At 35.5% G+C, this 23,369-nt stretch overlaps 3 protein-coding genes across 3 annotated transcripts; 2 read left to right on the top strand and 1 right to left on the bottom strand.

Annotated features, from left to right (window-relative positions):
* Positions 1-1,381: 1,381 nt before the first annotated feature.
* On the bottom strand, positions 1,382-4,293 carry LOC147859570 (uncharacterized). The gene is made up of 4 exons (XM_087326202.1): positions 3,672-4,293; positions 2,451-2,615; positions 2,202-2,253; positions 1,382-1,820 (listed from the first exon to the last, which is right to left on the bottom strand). Exons 1-4 carry the CDS (start codon positions 4,019-4,021, stop codon positions 1,710-1,712), a joined length of 678 nt encoding a protein of 225 aa, XP_087182328.1. The 5' UTR covers positions 4,022-4,293; the 3' UTR covers positions 1,382-1,709.
* A 3,668-nt stretch (positions 4,294-7,961) lies between these two features.
* On the top strand, positions 7,962-17,143 carry LOC147859569 (syntaxin-132-like). The gene is made up of 13 exons (XM_087325639.1): positions 7,962-8,234; positions 9,687-9,773; positions 11,417-11,551; positions 11,703-11,759; positions 11,866-11,914; positions 12,289-12,377; positions 12,547-12,620; positions 12,717-12,759; positions 14,344-14,404; positions 15,543-15,568; positions 15,688-15,846; positions 16,442-16,507; positions 16,594-17,143. Exons 2-13 carry the CDS (start codon positions 9,744-9,746, stop codon positions 16,762-16,764), a joined length of 960 nt encoding a protein of 319 aa, XP_087181765.1. The 5' UTR covers positions 7,962-8,234; positions 9,687-9,743; the 3' UTR covers positions 16,765-17,143.
* Positions 17,144-18,741: 1,598 nt separating this feature from the next.
* On the top strand, positions 18,742-23,325 carry LOC147859568 (protein root UVB sensitive 5-like). Its single transcript, XM_087326092.1, has 15 exons — positions 18,742-18,983; positions 19,207-19,272; positions 20,014-20,171; positions 20,301-20,401; positions 20,480-20,535; positions 21,223-21,269; positions 21,356-21,434; positions 21,509-21,581; positions 21,713-21,802; positions 21,875-21,934; positions 22,038-22,151; positions 22,246-22,306; positions 22,386-22,504; positions 22,718-22,813; positions 22,904-23,325. The coding sequence occupies exons 1-15, from the start codon at positions 18,811-18,813 to the stop codon at positions 23,207-23,209; spliced, it is 1,599 nt and encodes a 532-aa protein (XP_087182218.1). The 5' UTR covers positions 18,742-18,810; the 3' UTR covers positions 23,210-23,325.
* Positions 23,326-23,369: the final 44 nt, after the last annotated feature.

The following is a 23,369-nucleotide window of genomic DNA, read 5'->3' as shown; positions in this document are numbered from 1 at the left end:
TGACCTGTGCCTAGATGTGATGTTCTAGAATTAGTGTCATATTTGAATTGTGAGTGGAATTTCTACATTTCAAAGATGATTGTGTAGACATATCCTTCCAAGAAATAAATGTACAACTATTAACTTTTGAAATCAAACCCAAATTTGATCATTTGTTTTGGAGAGATTTACAAATTTTGATCATATTCCATAATCCATTGGAAGTATATTCACAACAACGAATAGCGTGTGACCAATAAGATAAATGAAATGTCTAAATTCAACAAGGACAAATACCATCAACACATGACATAGGTAGGTGGGATGATACCCCACTTTTTTTCACATTCTTAAATAGCGATCACAAGGTCATGTGGCCTTTATGTTAAAGTTTTTAAATCCATGAAAACTTTCGTGTTTAATCGATTTCGCAAGTTCTTGTCTTCAAAACTTTGGAAGGATTTGAGGGGAATAAAGCAATGAAACTCTTTGTGGTTTCAAGAAAAATGCGGAACTTAACATATCGATATGGTACATGAGACTAGAATTTCGAACATGTCATAAAGGTCTTTCAAAGTCCTGTTACTTCTTATTGAGCGGCTTTAAGGTGTCATTTCCAAACGCGTTAGCCCAATGTTTAATTGTCATTAGCATTCACAAGGCAATCTTTGGCAAAATACATAGAGGACACAGAAAAAAAAAACACATTGGACAATAAAGAGTAGAAACCTGTGAAGGACTAATGCTAGAAAACGTGGATGCATAAGCCGCCTCCACCTCTCTACACATTAATCCATGAAACAAAAAAATAATTCAGTTGAATGGGACCAATTCCAATCGAGATTTAGATCGAGTAAATTGAGGACATGTTTACAAAGTCAACATAACCCCATCAAATATATTCGAATCCAAGAAAACATGCGCACGTCGAGGGATAAGCATGCTCCACCTCACTACTTATTTATTCACGGAACAAAGGAAAATTCGATCAAATGAGACCAATTTCCAATAGAGATTTAGATCTGATTGAATTGAGGACATGCTTGCAAAGTCAACACAAACCCCATCCAAGTGAAATTAAGGATGCGGTCGGAAAGTCAATGGCAAGATAATGATGAGTGATCCATTGAGTCCACACGTATCAATAAACAAAGCAGAAGGTCAAAAAGAAGGGGCAGGGGGGGGATCTCAATGCAATTGCTCTATGTACACTTAAAAATGGAGCTAACCTCTAACCTGCAGTGTATTATGTAGTCAAAGTTCAAACAATCAACAATTACCTTTTGCAAGTAATTTGTCTGAGAACAGAAGAAACCGTCTTCTGAGCCACTAACTTTGTTTGTGTTTCAACCATGGTTTTAGTTACACACGCACAAAACAATTTAAAGCAGAAAACTCCACGTTTTGCAGAATCAGCCTCTTTTTGCAGCAAGATATTTGCTGGGTTTAAAACCATGTTTTACATATATGTTGCTTCTTTCAAGCAAGCTGTTCACACTGGAATGAACCTCTTTTTGAAGCAAGATATTTGTTTGCTTAACCATGTTTACACATCGCTTAATTTAAGCAAAGATGTTTTTACACTAAAGAAGGAAAGAAACACAGAAGGAGGACTCAAATAAGATTTGTGCATGGCTTTCTTTTTTTGGCCATGGCAAGATAGGATGGAGAACCCATATATATTACATCAGGAAGGGAGAAAGAAACTTTTTTCTGGGTTAAAATCTGGGTCACTCTGCTGAACAGATGCAGAGACCTCGCAAAGCATCCATGTCCAACCTCATGTTCACATAAGGAACAATACAAGGAGCCACCACCACCACTGCCATGAAGAGGGTGAACTGCAAAATCGAAGGGAAACCCATAAGGAAACCATCATCATCATTTTTATCATGGTCAGTGGTCAACATCATAACATGCGACAAATTTGCAGGAAAGATATGCACCTCACATAAGGGTGACAAGTTACAACCAACCACCATGGACCTATTCTATCTACATACATGATGCAAATTTTTCTTATGCATTATTCCCAGCCCACATAAGAGAAGGGGAATATGTCGACAATTAAGTTCATACACAAGGCAACTGAATCTCTATCAATAGATATTTAGACACTTGCCGAATATACATTAGCAACGACTGACTTCCACCATAGCACATTCCATCCAACATATAACACATCATACATTGCTCAATAAGATTAGATGGTCTACACTTACTAGCATAGGTAGTGTTAATATCTTCCAAATTGGCCACAGGGCATGAGAAAACCTGTTAAATATATAAATGATAAAGTCAGTATATTCATCAGATACTGTAAGTTTGAAGATATGTATAACATCACAGAAAAAAAAAACAGATACAGGTGAGAGTACATTCAAAAGTAAAGTATAAATTTTGAAGGAAAAACAGAAAGAATGGTTCTTGATTTTTTACAATGAATTAGAATCATGAATCGTGATGCTTACAATATATAAGCTGCCAATCCAAGCAAAGTGAAAGCTGGGACAGCACCAGGTGCTATAAATTCCAACCGCTCTTCTGCTTTCTTCACAGTTCGTAAGCGAAGAGCGACGTACAGAAGGATTGCAAGGTTAAGCAAGAGGCAGACAAGTCCTAAGTTGAAAGAAAGTCTGTAGAGAATCATAGACATATAGCGAGATATATATAATGTCAGTACTTGAAAAAAAAAGAATTTTGTCAGATCTATTGCATTTGCCAAGCAGATTTAGTACCATGAGATTAATGTGAAATAAGATATGATTCATTTCACAAGCAGCACATATGAAAACTATTCCATATACAGTTTACTTATTATAAGTCTGCACACCGTTGATATGAACAGAATCTGAATGAAAATTTTACACCACAATGAAGGCTATGATTGTGTCAGCTACTATTAACAGTGGTTCAGCTACATTTTATCAGCCAGAAATAGCATAGAAATGTCAGGGATTCCTGCTGCATGCACCACAATTAGTAGCATGTAAAATGAAAAACATTCGGATTCTACGAATCACATGTTAGCTATTCCTACGCCAAATTTACACATAATGTCATATTAGCTAATGGACGATAGATACCAGATGCTTCTATTTTTTTCAAACAGAACTAGCATTATGCCACAAGTAATTCGTTTAAAAAAATCCTTCCACAGAAGAGAAACTAATTCCTAATACAACAAATTTGCACATAAACCCATACCAATTGGTCAACTGAAGAAAAAGCAGAAGAAACAGTAGAAAATGAAGAAGCTAAATAATAAACTTGTGAATTATGGCATGGTTTGCCATTTCTACAGGAAGATTATAAAAGAATGTAGCAAAAAAGGCACAAGAAGCAGTGGAATTCGTGGAAAGTGTAAAAGCTAATGAAACGACCTTAGAAGTATGTGAACTAAGGTATAATCTACTAGCTCTGTTATAGCAAAGATATTGGCAATTTGGACAAAGCGTCAGCTATTATCAGAAGCCAAACCATGGGAATTAAGTTCTGGTCTGCCATTTCTATGAACAGAAAACATAAAATCTAACAAGATATTCACGAGAAGCAGAGAATGGAAGAAGCTAATAAAGTGAGGTTATGAGCATGTGACGCAAGGTATGTCGATCTGTAATGTCAACGAGATTTACTACCACCAGGACGAGCAACAATTAAAGAAAAAAGAGCAGAATTTGTGAAGATTCGACCTTCGAATTCGCGGATCTGAGGAGAGAATTGTGAGCAAATTGCTTTGGAAATCTCCATAGTAGATAATGAAAACCGAAGAAGCAGTCCATAGCAGATTTTCGAGCCTTTTTCTCCATGAAGCAGAGAAGGAAAGAGAAGGAAGAGAGTTGAGATAGTTCACAGAATTATTAGGACCAGAAACAACGCTTTTACTGGTTACGCAGTGAATATTGGAAGAGGGAGAGGAAGAGTTCGGTGGATTAAGATGGAGCACATTATTCTGTATCAATTGTTGCTGGGATTCAACCTCGATGTATTGAGAGAAGGTAGTGTACCTCGACGATCTGGTCTTCAAGAGGCAGCTAGACATGGCTGTGAGTGCTTCAGAATTAGTGGGGGGAAAGGATGAAGAAGAGGAAGAGGAACGGAGAAGAATGAAGAGGACGAAGAAGAAGAAGAAGAAGAAGAAGAGGAAGAAGATGGAGATGGAGATGGAGATGGCGATGGCGATGGCGATGGCGATGGCGATGGCGATGGCGACGAAAGTGGAGAAGGAAACAGATTAGGAAGGGAGAAAAGAAGAATGAAGCAGATTAACAAAGGAAAGGATATGAGGAAGAGGAGGAGAATGGAGGGGAAGAATTGAAGGAGGCGATGTGTGAGGAGGAAACTAATTTCTGTTGCAGAAGAAGTAGCAGAAGCAGAGATTTTTCTGATCTTCGTTTTTGATCCATTTTTAAAAAAGTAAAAATATTTGTTTCTTTCCTCTGAGTGAGAGAGAGAGAGAGAGAGAGAGAGAGAGAGAGCTATTTTTAATGTGGTTTTTGGTTTGTAGAGAGAGGAAATATAAATATATACATATGTATATATATAGATATAAATTTATATATATTTTTTGTGTGTGGAGAGACTTCTGGGGATAATTAATTAATTACACGACGCGGAAGAACAAAAAGAGGTTTCACTTCTAGAGAGAGAGAGAGAGGAAACTATCTCACCCAGGAGACATGTATTTATGTATGTATGATTGCAATGCATACCTACATACATACCATACCATACCATACCATACCATACCATACCATACATAAGACTCCCATTCATTGTTAGCTTAGGGTAAGCTCAAAAGGAAGTATTCCTCGGTTTCACTTAACATTGGGCAACGCTCGGTTTGAGCCGAACCGAACCGCGTAACAGCGACTGAACGGTTTAAACGGTTCGTTCAGGTTCAGGCTTTTTTTAACAGTTCGGTTCGGTTTCAACACTTAGAAATTGCAGTTTAACGGTTTTTTTTTTAGCTTTATAAATAAATTAAAAACTTTAATTAAAAAATTTGTTTTTAAACAATCTTCTCTGACCTTATTCTCACATTTTAGGAACATCTTTAAAAATTTTAAATTTTAAAATAATAAAATAATTTTAATTTAAACAATTCTAAATTTAAAATTTAAAAATTTGACCTAGGTTAAAAACCGAAACTGAACCACAAAACTGCAGTTTTTACGGTTTCGTAGTTCGGTTCGGTTCAGGTTTCAAAAAATTTAAATAGTTCAGTTCCAAACCAGTTCGGTTTTGACCCTCTCAAACCGAACTGTTGCCGATTGTTAGTTTCACTCATTCTTGAGATGAGGAGAAGTATTTAACCAACTCTTCGATCAGTAGCCATTTGTTCTGCTTTCATCATTTGTTCGAAAGAGGGGAGATATGTACATAGTTCCCCCTCCCTATTCATTTCTTTCCTAGTTCCTTTCCATTTTGTGTTTTTTCCAAAGTCTTTTCCTATTTTGGTAGTTGTAAGGGGAAATAAAATCTAGAGTTTCATGCCACATAAGTTAGTAGTACATCATTCCAAGTCTATATTGATTTTCTTTTGTTTCAATGGTCAAGAGGGATGGAGAAGAGAGGGTGTTCTTCATCATAGAGAGAGAGAATTGTATTCATCTTTCCTATTTTTTTATAGTTCTTCACTTGGGCCCATTGGAAGTAGTAAAATTTGAAAAGTTTGTGTTTCTTCCCGCTCTCTATTTTTTAGCCACTTCTCATTTTCCATTGTAAAAAGTCCAAATTTCGAAGAATCCTTTTGAAGTTTGCATGGTCGATATGTGATCATTCCATGCTTTCCCTTCCAATTCTCTCTCTCTCTCTCTCTCTCGTTGATATTAGTACGAGGATATTTTATCTCGATGAGAGAGAGCCATACGATGTTTTCTTCTTTATTAATTTTTAGCAAGCCAATCTACTTATTGGTTTGGGGATCCTCCTCTATAAAGCTTTTGTAAATCCTAAATTTGACAACAAATAATTTGTTATTCTCCATTGAGAGGGTGTGTTCTACCGGTTAAAAATTGTGATTTGCCAATTGCAACATAAATATGAACCTTAATTTCTAATTTAATGTTGTGGTTCATGCTAATAAATAAACCAGTATCTCCTTTTTTGCAATAGTATTTTGGCATATGAAGTGGACTCTTTCATGTATGTTGTTTTATAGTTTCGGTTAAATAAGAGACGGTGCATCAAATTCTATGATGCACTCAATGCCTTGTTTAATGTTTCCATCAATGTATTTATTGTCTTCTTTTCTAACACGCATCATCTTTCACTCAAAGTCGTGTTCTTATCTAGGCCTTCGGAACACTCGAACCCCTCACTCCCCTCCATGCAATAGTTTATGTGTGATTGATAATTGGTTTAACATTTTATCAAGCACTTGTCCACTTTGAACTTACAAAACAATGGTTATTAATTCGTTGCTCGAGCTTTACACAAACACTAAAAAGAGGAAACGTATGTAGAGTTACCACATATTCTAACGAAATGTCTTTCTCCTCATTTAAACTTTTTATCGAAATCTATCAATATGGACCAATTCCCTTGAACTTCGATTGAATTTGAGGTGAGTTTGACTATATCATTTGATATGGTTTTGGTTAAGTGGTCATCACCAAGAAGGATTTTAACGCTCCCATTGGACCACTTGAACCATTTATTCTAGATGTATCCCATGGGCCATGAGACTAATATCAACTTCATGTTTTCAGAATATATTAAATGTACGGGGGTTGATAAAACCAAGCCATACACATTATATGTGTGTGTATCATCTTGCTAACAATCCAAAGGTAGCACCGTATCAACGACAAATAAAATTATTCTCCCCATCTAAATTTTAGATTGATTATAGAAAATGTTGCTTGTTTAGAAGTTAAGATAAGCCTACAACTACATTTAATGTTCTCAAACAAGGAAAACTACATTTATAAAAAGGATACAAATAATGATGACAAAGAGGAATGATTGTAGTGAATCAATAATGCCAAGAATATTGGTTGAAATGAAAAGTTGTATATTGATAACATCGTACAACCACTTAATTTGTGTTCAATGGGTGAGCAAGGTAACAGTATTACATGAACATGAGGATGAGATATTTGATGGGATCGAATAATCTTTTTAGCTTTTTTGGGGACAAAGAGATATGAGGGAGCAAGGGACGAAATTTGTTATGGATATTACGTGTCCTTCTTTCCAATTGTTGAGAGATACTTACGGTTGGTGATGACTGAATCTGTGGGGCCCAAGGATATCTCTATCCCTATTTTCATTGGTATCAAGAATATCAAAGATAACTCCATAGTAAATGCATTCACATAAACCAGTGATAATGGTAAGGTGTATATGTTGCACACATCCACATGTATGTGTAACATGCATATATTATCTAGCATATGTATCCAAGAGAGAAGAGAGAGAACACAATGTTGGCATGTTGAGGCATCATTGCATTATGAGATTATGTTGTTGTGTATATAGATAGTACGGTTCATCACACGACACTTGCAATATGTTGAGGTTGAGGCATCGCGCAAAGTACTATATATAGCATGATGTGATTATGAACCCATCCAGGGCTATAACGTGGATGATGATACAATACGATGTCAATCAAAAACTGAATGGGGAGTGTAAACTCTCATGAACTGATTAATCCTCCCATAAACAACAACCAATGCCCCCAGGTGATTGGATATAAGATATGGAATGGGGATTTCAAGAAATTGTTGAAAAACGAGGGTCATTGAAAGACCTACTACTACTCAGGGGTATACATATGTATAATTCTAGGAATGATACAGATCACTTAAAAAGCAGTAGGGGGGCATCTTCGGGAAAAAAACGAACACAAGAGGAATTGGTGGTGAATGGAGTGCATGTTTCTGGGAATCTCGTGAGAATACGAATGAGAGGCAGATATTTCTCGAGAATGTTGTAGCCAAAAAAAGACGAGGACCCGGAAGATTCGTTCTCTTGGTTTTACAAATCTACAGATTCCATCCCAATCAATTAAAGGAATGGAGTTCGCGGGTGAATTTCACGAGAAGGACGAGAAGGGTAGTTCGGGAATTTCATGAGAAACAGGAAAAAGGGCATTTCGATCAATTTCCCATAGCTTCCTGTATTGTTATTATTGTTTGGATTTTTGGTTAAAAAGGGTCGTGGATTTGGCCCTTGGGAGAGCCTGTTGCCATTCATCTGCACGCTGAGTTCGATTCCTTTCCTTTCGCAGATCTTGTTCTGCCCAGGTGCGTTTAATTGTTTCTTTTCCATGTTTCCTTTCGCCAAAATCCACAGAATATTCTGTATATAACCTGCATCTGAGAATCGATCCTGAGAGCAGGAGATAATTGAAATGCAGTACATATTATGTTCATATGTAGATTTCTCGTTTCTTTACTTTATTACGTTTTGAATTTCGATACAGTACAAATTAATGCATTTCTATATCATGCATGGACCATCAAGAAGGATTGTAGATTGTAAATAATCAATTTACATAATGCATTGTCATATCACCATCAAAATGGTTTAGTTTCAACACGGATCAGAGAAAGTATATGGTTTCAACAATGCAATGTCCCATCATCATTAATATGGTTTAGCGTCCAAAAGGATTCAAGAAGTAGATTTAAATGTGAGATTTTTTGCTAAAACTATGGATTTTTATTTTACATAATGCCTTGTCACATCATCTTCAATGTGGTTTAGTTTCAAAATGAATAGGAGCATTAGGTTCAAATATGAGTTTTTTGCCAAGATTATGGATTTTCACTTTATAAAATGCATTGCCATATCATCATCGATGTGGTTTAGTTTCCAGAAGGAGTTGATGTTTTTAGATTCAGATGTGAGATTTTATTGCCAAGACTATGGATTATCACTTTACATAATGCCATGCCATATCATCATCAATGTTTTCCAGTTTCAAAATAGTTCAAAGTATAAATGAGTTGGTATCAGATTCATACTAATATACTATGAAGATATGTGGTAATATTATAGATACGTTTCAAAATACCTTGCTGTAGAATCATGATTCTATCAGGTGGAGAAATTCTTCAAAGGAATATTGTGAAACAAATGGATGGCTATTAGCATCATATCTGATTTTTTTTTTGCAAAGATGGTTGGTGATCACTTAACAGAATGCATTGCCATAACTTGTCCTCATCAACATGGTTTAGGATCAGGATGGGAGAAAACCATATTGAATTTGATGATGTGACTACATGATGCTAGTTATTCTGCCCCATGAAACATTATGAAGGGTGTTGGGTGGAACTCGCTAAATTTTTTGACATTTGGACATAATGAATATTCAGCCCAGGTAGAATTGGCAAGAACAGATGGCTGGTCAGAGGTGGGGGGTGATCAGTACATGTGCGGTTTGTTTGCCCCACTCACAATGGCGTTTTAAATATGGATGAATTCCATTCAATGGAGTTATCAATTTCAACGAGAAGTTGGTGTACCCAACATGTAAGGGACATGGGTATCTGCTAGTGAGACCCAAACTCTCTCTCTCTGTTTCACATGAGGTTGGAGCTCGTTAAAAAGGGGATGCCTCCAACACACACACATACACACATACACACATACACACACACACACTCTCTCTCTCTCTCTCTCACTACCTAGCTTTGCTTGAAAAATTCAACATCACAACACCAAGTGCTTATATTGAGAGTATATGTCAGGGATTACACATCTTCATTACAAGGAGATCCACACCCGTACAATCATGCTATAGGATCATGGCTAACCTCTTCCTTCTCATGTCTAAGGTGTCCACTAACTCATACTGGTTTGCGTTCCCTTCACATTTGTTTCTTTGAAATTCTTGGGCTGAGCTATATCAGTTACTTGTCTTCCTCTTCACTTGGTCAGCTTGGGGATTACATGCACTCACTTTTATGCATATTAATGCCTTGGCCTTCTATTGGGTCTTACCTTGGTCTTGGATGGTTTCCATGATTCCTAAGCATATGTTCTCCCACATGCTCAACAATGAAAATTCAGGAGACACAAGACCTTGACAGATTAGTGGATAATTTTATTAAGATTGAGTTGTTTGGTATGGGTGCAAATTCAATAAAAGAATTTGAAGAAAGACACAAAAAGTTATTAACTTATCTGAGCAATTTTTATGTAGAAACAAATTGTGATTCAAATGTATTATAGACTACCCCTATGCACTCGTGTTGGGAAGCAAACTTTGAAATTGGATTTATTAGATATAGATCTGGAGATGCATATGGTATGAGGAGAGGGAGGTGTAGTGTGTTTGATAAACAATAGATCTTTTTAAATTAATAAGAACAAACTTATTATTCATTTCTATAATTTGTTTTGCACGCATCTCGTTTGAGTAGAAACAGCCAAAACTGCTGGAACCTCTCCCATCATTGCCTGTCACAGGTATCAAAGGCCACACAATTTAAAAAATATCTGATGAGAGATGTACTGAAGGCTTATCAATTTAAAAAATTGTTTGGTCTCATTCATCATTCTAGCGTTTAGTAGAAGATAATATTCCTTACTTTCTAGTGCTCCTAGTACAAAGTAGTATTTTGGGCTTAGACATCCATAATCTCATTGCCACGTGCATCATGCCATTATGATTATCTTAAGAAAGTTATCATTTGATGATTAAGTATGAGCAATCTTTCAATGATTGTGGTAATGTAATGACTGTTACAATGTTCAGAATAATTATCCTAATTAAAACCATGAAAGTTCTATAGCTTATTTCATGCAGAGATATGATATGTTGCATGTATCAATTGAACGACGGCTAAAGAACAAAAACCATTAGCAAAAATGATTGATCTTCTCCGTGAGGTTGCTGTTATAATGTTCTAAAATTTATCCCTTTCTCTTTTCTATGTATGTGTGTGTTTCTCTCTTGTTAGGATACCTTATTTACCTAAACTAGGTTTTACCCAATTTCTTTTTTATCTTGAAGAGAAGATTACATTTTCAGTTGCAACCCCTTACTCATCTTACTGGGTCTCATAAGCCATACTGGTCTCTTAGAGTTGTCAGTATATTTTTCTTTATTTGAGAGTGGAGATCCCCTGGATCCCAAACAGTATAGGACTATCATGTTTGCTAATATGGTAGCCAATATCTACAGTTCCATTGAGGATAATGTCCTTAATAGTAGATTAAGTCCAGGGGAGTAACTCTAGTCTCAGACAAAGTTATAGCACCCTAGGTTATAGTGTTGAAAATCTGTTATTCCTTTGGGTATTTTCCATTTCAAGCTTATCCTAGACTCATGAGAAGATGAAGTCCGAATGTTGATGAGAATATCCTGTGAAACGTTATGTACAATCGGTTCTTTTTCTTGGAATAAAGAGGTTGATATATTATACTAGAATTGCTGCAATTATGCTTTGTATCTAACACATGTTTTGATTGACAGGACTTTAAACAGGACAAAGTTTTTACGACTATCTCTGCATGTCAAAACAGTATACCAGACTATGATATTGAAACAGGAACTGGTGCTAGCTCTAATGCTATTCCTAATGGATCCCTTCTGGATTTCTTTCAAAAGGTTGATAGTCGATATATGTAAAATCTCACTCATAGGTTCTTTTGGGATTCATCTTTGTGCAAATGATTTTAACTAACTTTTTGTAGTAAGTAAAATAACATATGCATGCTCTTGTTAATTAATAATTCACATGTTCTTTTTACCATTATAGGTGGATGAGATTAAAGAACATATGCTTAAAATACAAAACCTCCTTAGAAATCTTCAGGTTAGATTCCATTCCCATTGAATAGGAAGGATGTAATAGTTGCCGGCAGCAAAGAAATACGCCAATAAGAATCCAGTTCATCTTAATACAATCATAATTCTTACAGGAAGAAAATGAAATTTCCAAGACTCTTACAAAGACGGCTGCTATGAAAGGTGTGGTTCTAAATCTTCATACTGTTCTTAAAGATTTGCTTTCACAAAATTATGTAATTATGAGAGTTTTAAAGCTATATTGAACCGGATCTATTGTGCATTTGATGTATATAGATGATCCACACATGCAAATTGTGTTCAAGTTCATATTGTTAGGGTGCAATATTTTTCAGTTGCCATTTCAGATGCTAATGAAAGGATTAGTTCTAAAATTGTTTTGTTGCGAAACTTACATTTTCGAAGTAGGGTCACCCATATATATTGAATGTCTAATTTTGTTATGCTTTGTTTGTTAAGTTCAATGCTTTGTGATTTTATAGAATTGTGCATGACCACCTTCATTATTCTCAATCTATTTTATTTCATCGATGCAGCATCAAAGGAGAAGATGGAATTATGTGTAGATGAAGTAATAAAACAAACCAAAATAATCAAGGGAAAGCTAGAGAAATTAGATGAAGAGGTAATGTACCCTACAAGTTAGGCAGCCTAAATACCTAGATGGAATTATGTGTAGAAGAAGTAATGAAACAAACAAAAATAATCAAGGGAAAGCTAGAGAAATTATATGAAGGGGTAATTTACACTACAAGTTAGGCCGAAAATTGAATCTTGAGAATTTCAATTTGCAGAATCTGGCTAATCGGAAAATACCAGGTTGTGAGGAAGATAGTGGTATAGATCGATCAAGGATATCGGTGACTTTGTAAGATCCTCTGTCCAAGTTTTGAAATTTCTAATAAGTATCCTTCACATAGTCTTAGATATGCAGTCTTCTGAGGTATATATAACATGAGTGCAGAGTTTTAAAGAAAAAGCTGCACTGTTTGATGGCAGATTTTCAGGTTTTCCCTTCATATTGTTTCCTTTAACCCTGTAACCTAAAACAAATTTGCATACCACACATGATTCTACAGATAACTATCATTCTTCTGTAACCTATTAAAAGTAGGAAGCTTTCAGTTAATAGCATTACATCATCCATCGATTCTCTTTGGAAAGCCCATATTTCATGGATGCTATTATTGTGATCTTGTTGTGAATGTTCTCATTCTTTGGGAAATTTTAATTATGGCGCCTTTGACGTAGATTTTTTTGGTCTCAGAGTGCTGAAAGTTCTTGTCACCACCAAAACTATACACACCAAGCTGCATTTGTAATTCCACTTTGTCCTGTGTTGTTTCATGGGAGGGTAATGAGCACTACCATTCAAGGGGCCACTCTCTCTTCCATTTCAACTGTTAAGAAAAATATTAATTCATGAGAAATCGTTTTATGACGTGTATGATAATTCTTGTTCTATTTTTAGTGTATATGGTCTTGACTTCTCAATTGTGAATGCCTATTTTTAGATTTACCACTTCATCTTCACAATAGTAGATGGTAGTATTACTCTAGGATTTTGTATGAGTATACATTGGGTTGATTCTATTATGCATGTATAAAGAATTAAGATATAATTATATCGAGGATCAAGTATATGCAGAGCAGATATAAGGAGTATATGTGTGTTATGTGTATATGTTTGAGAGGAGGGACATGGAGATAGATAGATAGATAGACAACGTACAACAAAGAAAAATCTAGTAGCAAAATGGGGGATGATTATATAATGATAAAGCTATAACTAAATCAAGACTAACTCAACTATGAATCAAGATGCCAACACTAGATACAAGAGGGGGCTTATAGAAGTCTGCACCAATCTACATTGATGGGAGAATGAGTGGGATATCTAAAGTGTCCACCTCGTTCAATACAAGTTATCTCCCATTCAATACAATGTATTTTTCATCCATCTAATACAAGGATAAACTTTATCACACATTCTTCACAAAGTGTGATTGAGCTTGATGTCTCAACAATGTGTATGCATGCAGAAGAAGGGTTATGTTTATATCTACATAGGGTAGACACATGTATGGAATGTGTATGTACCTACTTTTTCGTGATCCACCTTTGTGCACTAAAAGGTTAATAGTAGAATGTTTTAGATTTCAAGACTATGCCACAGCCTTCAATATAGATCCAGGTTGCACCAAAATTAGAGGCCATGAATTTTCTTTTACCACTTGGAGAAGGTTGTTTCACTATGACAGGGTCAAATATGAGTAGCATATCTGTGAATATATCTGTTCCTAGGATCTATCCTTGTGGCATGAAATGCAAACCTCATGCCACCTCTAAGCTAAGAAACCTTCCACGTTAATCCTCCATTAAGGATGAGCCTGTTTTCAATAGTGACGGAAAACCTAACCTTCATATGTAAGGACAGTAGTGAGATGAAAATGTTGCCAATACCTTAACAATAAAGTTTTCAGAAAAAGCTGATTTGAAAACCTGATCTCGAAATTTTTGAAATAGAAAATTAACATACAGAACTGTCTAACATTTTTGTCAACTGCATGATCATTGATGAGGAATAAAAGAACCTAAGGCAGAAGCTACGAGATGAATATAGAAGTGTCGTTGAAAGAAGAATTTTTACAGGTTAACTTCTTTTATAGTCTTTTCTGTTGGATTAGTTTTTTTCCTGCTTACTTGATTGTTGAATCATATCTAACATAGAATCGAATCTTCTTATGACTAAAAACAAGATATTAGTGCAAAGCACAAGGTGATGCACTGCCCTCTTGTTTGTAAATTTAAATGACAAAGACTCTCCGATTTTTTACTGAAAAGTACAGTAAACAAGACAGGATGTAAAGTCCTGTCTTTTATTCTTACGTTTGGCCTTTACTGTAACTTTCCAAACTTGGGCCTCTTTGACAATAGGTTGCCTCTTAGGAAATACTAACAAAGATGTTGTGTGGGTTTACAAGGTTGGCTTATATTAGAGTTCATGCAATGAAAGGAATCACCATATTAGTGAAGGTCACAACTTCCAGAACAATATTCATCACAGTGTGTGCATTGTAATTTAAAGGCTGTTCGGGCATTGAAGCTGTGAAGAAGGATAGGAACTAATTAAAAATAATTGGCATGGCTGATACAAATTGATTAAGTGGGGCTATATTGCTCAAATGCATGACTACAATCATGTTGGCACTTCAGATCTCTAAACCTCCTATAAACGTTTAGCTAGTGTGGAGCAGTCTAGTTTTCCATCACAATTTATCCTTTGAAAAGTTGTAATTGTGCACAGAACCAACAGTTCAGTCGATATGGAAGCTTTTCAGAACCAATAGCTCAGTGGTAAGGTTGTCTGGTGTAGACCAGAAGATCATCTAGTAAAATATTGTGAGAGTGGAACCCAAATCTGCAATTTACTAAAAATATGGCGTACCACTAGAGGCCAGGGTATAGGCCCCAACACAAACGAAACAAAAATATTTGAGAGAATCATCACGTTTCATAGAAAAGGTCCTCTAATAAAATAGTGTGAGATTGGAACCCAAATCTGCAATTTACTAAAAATATGGCGTACCACTAGAGGCCAGGGTATAGGCCCCAACACAATGAAACAAAAATACTTGAGAGAATCATCATGTTTTATAGAAAAGAAGGCTCAGAGGGATTTCCTTTTATGGAAGTATCTCTATCAGGAGGAATTTGTGCATGTAAAGCTTATGCTAATCAAATGTGTTATAGATCATGCTGAACTTGTTGGCATGTTCATTTTCTGCAGTGTCTGGACAGGAGCCTGATGCTGAGGTTGGATTTCTTGATGTCTTAATCATGCTTGCAAACTGAAGATGACATATGGCAATATGATGTTTACAATTCGAGATGAAATCTCTGAAAATGAATGATTGGTGCTCTAAATATGCCAGCTTGTTGAAAATCTCATAGAGACAGGAGAAAGTGAAAGAATTTTTCAGAAGGCAATACAAGACCAAGGCCAGGGACACATTTTGTCCACATTGGCTGAAATAGAGGAACGCCATGAAGCAGTGAAGGATCTTGAGCAAAAGCTACTTGAATTACACCAGGTCAAATTATTTCTTTATACTTACAAAAACCAATGTTTCGACACATCAACTATCAAGAGGGGGAAACATTTTGTATGCATGATAATGCAAAGGCATAGTATTGATAGGGGGAAATACTTTGTATGCATGATAATACAATCGAGGGCTTCAATATAAAAATTACTCTATCAGGAAGTTCGATGGTATAAAAACAAAATTAACACAGGATATGCGTTGGTCCATGGGTCTGTGCTTCAGAATGCATGCATTTGGACATTTTCCCTTTTTTCTTTTAACAAGAAAATTCTATCTAGAGTAGGAAACATACATTAAAACAATAGTTATTAGAATTGGTGAAGCATACACAAATACAAACAGGAATCTGTTCACAATATAGCCACTAATGTTTCACTTTTGGTCGCCCCATTTTCCATTTCGTTGTGTCTCCATTACCAGTAATCCCATGTTCTTGACTTGCTTCATCCGCTAATTTTCAAAATACATTTTAGAGTGATACAATGAATTGTTCATGCATAGGGTCTTTAATAGGTGTCACCAAGAGTTTTCAATTCCATGGGAGTGTAAGGTGTAGCTCATCTGTTTTGTTTTTGTACAGATTTTTCTAGATATGGCTGTCCTTGTGGAGTCACAAGGAGAAATCTTAGACAATATTGAAGAACAGGTTACACGTCATTTCGTTTCTCTATTGAATTAATTGGGCATATCAGCATATTGTTTAGTCACATTTTGTCATCTGCTCTGGTTCAGGTAGCTAAAGCTGCAGAATATACTGAGGCAGGGACTGCAGTCTTGGCAAAAGCCAAGAAGCTTCAGAAGAACAAAAGAAAATGGGTGATATTTGCCATTTTACTTTTACTTCTTATCATTGTTATTATTGTGGTTCCAGTGATGCAACCCTGGAGAGATAAAAAAGCTTGAACAAATTGGGGAGAAAAAAGAAACAAAACTAGTATGTGGTTTTGATGGTGGTGCTCATAAATCTTGAACAAATTTGGAGAAGCAAAGTGTATTTTGGAAGGTGGCCTCTCACTTGCCACCTTCGACATCTTATGGTGAAAGTGCTTTTTGGAAGGAAGGCATGTGTGGTGTTTGTTTTGTATTTCATAGCACATCATTGTAGCAAAATCAGGTAGTTTTTTTCCTGAAGTCTTTCTTCACCTCTTACTAAGGCCAAGGTTTGACCTAATTGAAGACAGTCTTCAATAAAATGCTGTCTTAAATGTAAGTTCACTTATTTTGTTGGCATACACTCATATAAACCTTTGGTAAGTACATAATCATTTACAAATATTAATAATTGTCAGGACCTGGCCACAAACATGTTCTAAGTACATTGGCTTTCAAGCATAGAAGTATGTTTCAACAAGAGATTCTGCAAAGCAAGAAAGTTGTCATCGGTTTCAACAAATCAATAGATGGCATGAAATAATCTTTTGTTAAAAATAAAAATCCATTTTTGATGCATGACAAATAGTAATGTCAATCATGAGAATGGTAACAACTAAACATAGCAACATTTTGTAGTAAAATTTGAACTCACATGTTCGAGTTAGTATATTTGAAAATTTGATTAGGCCAAGAAAAGGAAAGACATTGAAACATTAGGTTAATTTCTTATTCTTGCACCGTGAAAAAAATGTTAAATAAGACAGATGGGAATTGGTTTGGAGATAATTGCCACAAATGAATGTACTCAATATAATTTAAAAATAACGGTGTGTTGCATGAATGCAAAAGAAATTGTCATACCATTTTTCTGTTAGCTAAAGATGAAATGCATCATGACACACATCCAAATCCAACTTTCGTGCGATTTGTTTTACATGGTAGGATGGAGGAGACCTTGGCTACTTCAATCACTTGAGAGATTTTACAGATTGTCATATTTAAATTTTGATTCTTCTCATGAAACGCGTGTTGATTTCTACCCCTTTTTACTTAAATCTCCTAAGAGATTTCTCAAATATTCATATTCAAAGATGTTGCATGGTTTAATTTTTGTATACGCATGTTGTTTCATGTACACAATTCTACAAGAAGCTTTGATGTAGCTTCCACTCTCTCAAAAATTCAAATATGAAAATTTCTATTTTCATGTGCACACACAGTTTCGGACAATACATTCAATTTTCATTATGGTTGAGAAGAAAACAAGCTCATTGAACAATTACTGTATTTGGAAGTAATGTTATATTTGGCCTTTTGACATTGCCAATGGTTCAATACACGTAGAGGCTCAACTTGGGCATGTAACGATATGTTTGCAAAATTTGCAAATACCAACACATCACATTTGGATTCCAACGGTGAAACAATAACAGATTAACGTTATAAAATGTTGGTCAATGTTCACATTCAAACAAAATTTTAGAAAGGAGAGATATAATGTGCATTGGTATATTTGATGACCTTGACGCGCATGTCTTCATTGTCTACGGTATACACAATACTTATTTTGACATGTTTTGAACAAATGCAAACACACGCTTGGTCTTATATAACGAGATCACATGGAATGATATTCACTTGGATGCCATACCTAATCAAGCTTTTTTCATTTTCAAAGATTGTTGTGATTGACTGAATGGAGCTAGGAAGCTTAGTATCTGGAATTAATGTAGTTAAGAGTATTAAGACAATGGGTTGGATGACTTGCAAAACGGCACAATGAATTTTCATAATCTCGAGATGCTCATGAACGGCATCCTGGTTTTCCTACGCATAAATGAAGAAGTTAACCGTGACCACAATTGGACTAACAACACAAAAACTAATGGCTATGGCTATGGCTATGGCTACAGTTTCGGGCTAACTTTGTAGTTTCAGATAATTTGAGGCCTAACCCCAAAACATTTCCATATCATTTCATCGACTCCAAAATATACAGAAAACTAATAAGAAGCTAAAGATAAGGAAGGTATTTCCCTCCCCATGGCTTCTCCTTGAGAAAGACGGTCATCAACCATGGAGCTCTGCCACGACAGAATTTCTCCGAGATTCTCATGGAGACCTCTTCAACTTTGTGGAAGCCTTTCCTTTCTCAGAAGAAGAAGAAGCAAAGACTCTGCGAGGTTTCCATGGAGTGGGAAACGCCTTGGCTTGTGCGTCAGGAATGAACGTGATGTCAACAAAGCAAAGTGCGTAAACCTTAACCTTAAGGTTGTCTCTTCATTGTGAAATTCTTCAAGAATTATAACCACTCCATAAAGATAATCTTGCACTCAGAGATAAAACTTATAGTTTTCCTTGAAAAGACTTTGCATCTCCTAACCTCAGGATTTCTCCGCAAGGAACACATGGAGGAAAATGTGCAGAGCTAACGTTAAGATGAATTTGTGTGTATTTTCTTTTATAATGCAGTACAGCAAGAGAAGAAACTCAAATTTTTATGCTACAAGAAACACTTGGGAAATCCCTATTGCGTGAGTAAGTATTTGTTATTCATCTGAGATTCCTTTTTTTTCATTTGTTTGTACGTTTAAAGCAGCCAATAAGTTTTGATATTTATTATCCAGCTCAGATTTTTCTTTGTTTAAAGTGAACTTTCTTTACTCAATCTCAAAAGCTTGAAATTAACCTTGTGGCATTGCCGATAATTTTTTCGTCAGCTGTGGTTGTTGCTTTTATTGTCTCAATGGATGTTTGAATTAACAATTAATGACGCATTATGTTCCCATCAGCTCAAATTTGGTTACCTTTTGTGATCTTCTTGGGATCGTCTATGGATTTATTATATGTTGATGCCAAAAATTCGTGAATATTATATTAATAACAACCAAAGATTCACAGCAGTATCATCATTCTAGATTCATTCAACATCTGATTTATGCTGCCTCTATTATGCCAAGCGTGGAGGGTATAGAGATGTTGTATACTTGCCAGTATATTTAAAGATATTGAAGAGGGAAGAAGGTTGCAACTCATCACTAGCAGATTAAATAAGATATACTCTTTGCAGCCAAAATTTTGAATTTTTTGTGTTAAAATTTGTTGCATTGATAGTTTAAGCCTGTCGAATAAGGAATGCTTCTCTGATCCTTTAATAATGTCTTCGTTTTGTAACTTTTATATATTTATCAAGGTTATACATTTGATGGCAAGTGAACTTATATATGAAGAAAGACGCTGTTTGACATCTTATTCCTGGATCTTTTCATATTCATGAAGGTATACAGTGGATGAGAATGATAAGCTGATCTATGAAGAAACTAGAAAGGAATCTGTCTCTTATGTATCAAATACAATCACTTCTCCTTTAGACTTTGTGTCACCATCTCGCCTTCCCCAAGTTATGAAGGATTTCTTTTTGCCAACAGATTTTCCAGGTATTCGTCTAACCTTAAACTAATCCTTATGTCAACTAGGATTATAAGTTATAGACTCATAATATAGCAGTGATATTCAGAAACATTGTTATCTATCTATGTAACTATCCTGTCTTGTTTTTGAAACAGATAGTGTTTCACATGATTATTTGCGCTATATGCTTTGGCAGTTTCCTACCAATGTAACAGGATGGGCATGCAGTACATTAGTAACATCGAGTCTTCTTAAGGTAAAATCATTCTTTTTAAGAAACATTCTGTAACATGAAACACATCTGAATGGAAAATATTTTTCTACATGAGGTAAGGCTGTTGGTGTGGATTCATGGGCAGGAACTACTATTGCCGCAACAGCAGCCATAAAGTGAGTTAATGATTCTCAGTGGAAGAAGTGAAATTGCTATATGTTTATGTAATCTAGGCATGGTTAATTTGTTTTGTTACAACTGACTTCAATTTCAAAATCTGGGATCATTCAAAAGTTTCTTCTTCAGCTGATTCTTCTTGATCACTAGATGATGTCCTCTTCATCAACCGATTATGTAGATATGCACATAATTTAGTGTTTTATGATGTCCTCTTTAAATCTGCATTACTGGATTTACTTGACAATGTTGTGCGACATGACCAAAGTTTCATGGGAAGAGATTGAGTATTTGATTACTTTCAGAACTTTAGGGCATTATGCTTTATGGTTAAGCATCTTTCCAGGTAATTTGAACAATTAAAATTTCAGGAGTAAACGAGAATGATTTATTAATCCTACACAATTGTCAAAAGTCCGTTGAATGATCATATATATCTAGTAATCAGATATGTCTTGAATATTCATAGATGAGTGAATGTGTAGGTATACAATCAGGGAATAATATTTTGGCACATTATACAGTATTTGTTTTAACTTGTTCTCCTATCCTTTGAATTGTTATCGCGGTCATAACTGGATGGATATACAATGCTTTGTTAATGCTATTATAACATTTTTATTAATTTGTTTCCTGATCCACGGAATTGATATTTTATCATGTATCTATTTTTCAATAACTTGAAGATGGGTTTCTAAAGATGGCTTAGGAGCATTTGGTCGGCTTTTTATTGGTATATATTAAACTCTTTTGAAGTCAGTAGTTTAAGGATAATGAACTACATGCGCGTTTTCCCCTTAAATGTATTATTGGTGGTAGGTGGTCGATTTGGAAGGGTCTTTGATGATGACCCTAAACAATGGAGAATGTATGCTGAATTGATTGGTAGCTTTGGAAGGTTAGCTGCACTTTATGAAACAATTGAAGAAGTCAAATCTACATAATAAACTTTAATCCTTCTGTCTTCCTCAGCATTTTCGAGCTCCTAACTCCAGTTAAACCGGAATGGTTTCTTCCTCTTGCTTCCCTTGGGCGTCTTACTAAGGTTTAGATTATCGATAATACTATTTATAAAGTACTCTTAGCATAGGATCACAACATGATATGAGATATTGTAAAATGTTGTTGCATTAAACAGGAAATGCATGGTTGGTTAATTGTGGTCTTATTCATCAGGCTGTGGGAAGAGGACTTAAAGATCCCTCCTTTAAAGTAATTCAGAATCATTTTGCTATTTCTGGGAATATGGGAGAAGTTTCTGCCAAGGTACGGAAATGTACTCTGGGCTACCCCAGGATACTTACAGTTTTTTTGTATACTCACTGTTGATAATTACAGGAGGAGGTGTGGGCAGTTGTAGCTGAACTTCTTGGGATTGCTCTTGGTGTGGCATTATTGGTAGATTTGCTATTAATATTATAAACTGTTAATTATATGTACGTATCAGCTATACCTGATAATCCTTGCACTGATGTTTATTGTTTTATTCTTAACAAGACAGTCTTCACCAGACATATTGACATCATATTCAGTATTGGTTTGGACTTGGGCTTTGATAAGACCTATTCATCTTTGGTTCCGCTATCAATCACTTGCATCATTACAATTCCCAACTGTATGTTTCAAGTGAAATCTTTTATTTAATAATAAGTTGCAACTCAATTTGTAACGTTGAATGAAGTATTCTCAGCAAGCTTATCGTGTAATAGATTAACTTCAAGCGAGCTTTTATCATGGCAAAAATGCATGTCACTTGCTCCTCTGTTCCAGGTACATGATCATCTAGCTAGTTTAAGATTGTTAAGCATAAGAATTGGAGAACATCTGAGTGTATTGTTGGTGTTTATAGGGGTATCTGAATGCAATAACATGGAGAACATTATTTTTCCTTGGCAATTTTCAAGACCTCACCTTCAATTAGGTTGTTCTTTGGGAGATGCATTAAGTGGTGAAATTTTCATGTCTGAGGTATGCATGATCCATCTATTCAAAAAATGGGTAACTTTAGCTGTCTTTCAAGGTGGAAAATCCTAGGTTGCTGGTGCTCCGTATAACTGGAATTCATACTTTACAGAACTAATCTAACAATAGTGTAATGTGAATTTCATATGCATTGTGTTCTTGCTAATAGTATTATCTTGATTCAAATAAATGAAAAATAACTTTAACCTTCTTGAACAGGTAACGGCACTTCTGGATTTGTATTCAAATGAGTTACATGTGCTTGTACTGGATTCAACTGAGATGCAAAAAGTGAACATCAAAATCCTTTTCAAGGTAATATTTCAAGTAGACCTGAAAGAGATATTTTCACGTATTTATGTCCGAGATATTTTTTCATGCCTTCCAAAAATCTTGTTCTTCCAGGAAGGAGCCACGAGTGAAACAATTCTGCGGTCCATATGGCAAGCCGAATGGATAATGGCTTCAATAGAATCACAAGAAGATTTCTTGAGCTCAATGCATAAAAAGGAAAGGGCTTCGAGACTGAGTAATCAGATGTCCATATTGGCTACGAGTCTTTGTGAATTAGGAAGCAATTACCCTGAATTTGTTCGCAAGATGAAAGAAGCTGGTTGGGACACATCTAGTCTGGTTCTTAGGATTCCCAAGGATGTACCATATCTTGTTGTTTCCACACCTTCAAGGTCATCAGAAGTAATAAAAACATAATTTCAAAGAAAGTGGCTTTCTTTTGTATTCGTACTTCAGCATTGATGCTCCAGTCAGTGACCATTAGAGCAGAAATCATTCACAGCATTAGAACAAAGAGTATAAGCGCGAAAGCATTTATCTGAATATGTACACAATAAAGTAAATAAAAGGAATCAGT

Source organism: Azolla caroliniana, unplaced genomic scaffold, assembly GCF_043228905.1.
Source record: "Azolla caroliniana isolate FFs.n. ecotype wild unplaced genomic scaffold, voAzoCaro1.0.p SCAF_10, whole genome shotgun sequence".
In the NCBI taxonomy this organism is placed as follows: Eukaryota; Viridiplantae; Streptophyta; class Polypodiopsida; order Salviniales; family Salviniaceae; genus Azolla; species Azolla caroliniana.
The sequence above is the reverse complement of the archived record's forward strand: the minus strand, read 5'-3'. Positions and strand labels throughout refer to the sequence as shown.

Bases quoted from the DNA above. Each gene is read 5' to 3' on its own strand.
- LOC147859570 (XM_087326202.1), bottom strand. From the start codon at position 4,021: ATGTCTAGCTGCCTCTTGAAGACCAGATCGTCGAGGTACACTACCTTC. The intron at 2,616-3,671 runs GTCGAATCTTCA...GATTCTCTACAG, and splicing joins TCAGATCCGCGAATTCGAAG to ACTTTCTTTCAACTTAGGAC. The intron at 2,254-2,450 runs GTAAGCATCACG...TATATTTAACAG, and splicing joins GGATTGGCAGCTTATATATT to GTTTTCTCATGCCCTGTGGC.
- LOC147859569 (XM_087325639.1), top strand. From the start codon at position 9,744: ATGGCTAACCTCTTCCTTCTCATGTCTAAG. The intron at 12,378-12,546 runs GTAATGTACCCT...TTCAATTTGCAG, and splicing joins TAGAGAAATTAGATGAAGAG to AATCTGGCTAATCGGAAAAT. The intron at 14,405-15,542 runs GTTAACTTCTTT...CATTTTCTGCAG, and splicing joins TGAAAGAAGAATTTTTACAG to TGTCTGGACAGGAGCCTGAT.
- LOC147859568 (XM_087326092.1), top strand. From the start codon at position 18,811: ATGGAGCTCTGCCACGACAGAATTTCTCCGAGATTCTCATGGAGACCT. The intron at 20,402-20,479 runs GTAAAATCATTC...ACATGAGGTAAG, and splicing joins TAACATCGAGTCTTCTTAAG to GCTGTTGGTGTGGATTCATG. The intron at 21,582-21,712 runs GTTTAGATTATC...CTTATTCATCAG, and splicing joins CCCTTGGGCGTCTTACTAAG to GCTGTGGGAAGAGGACTTAA.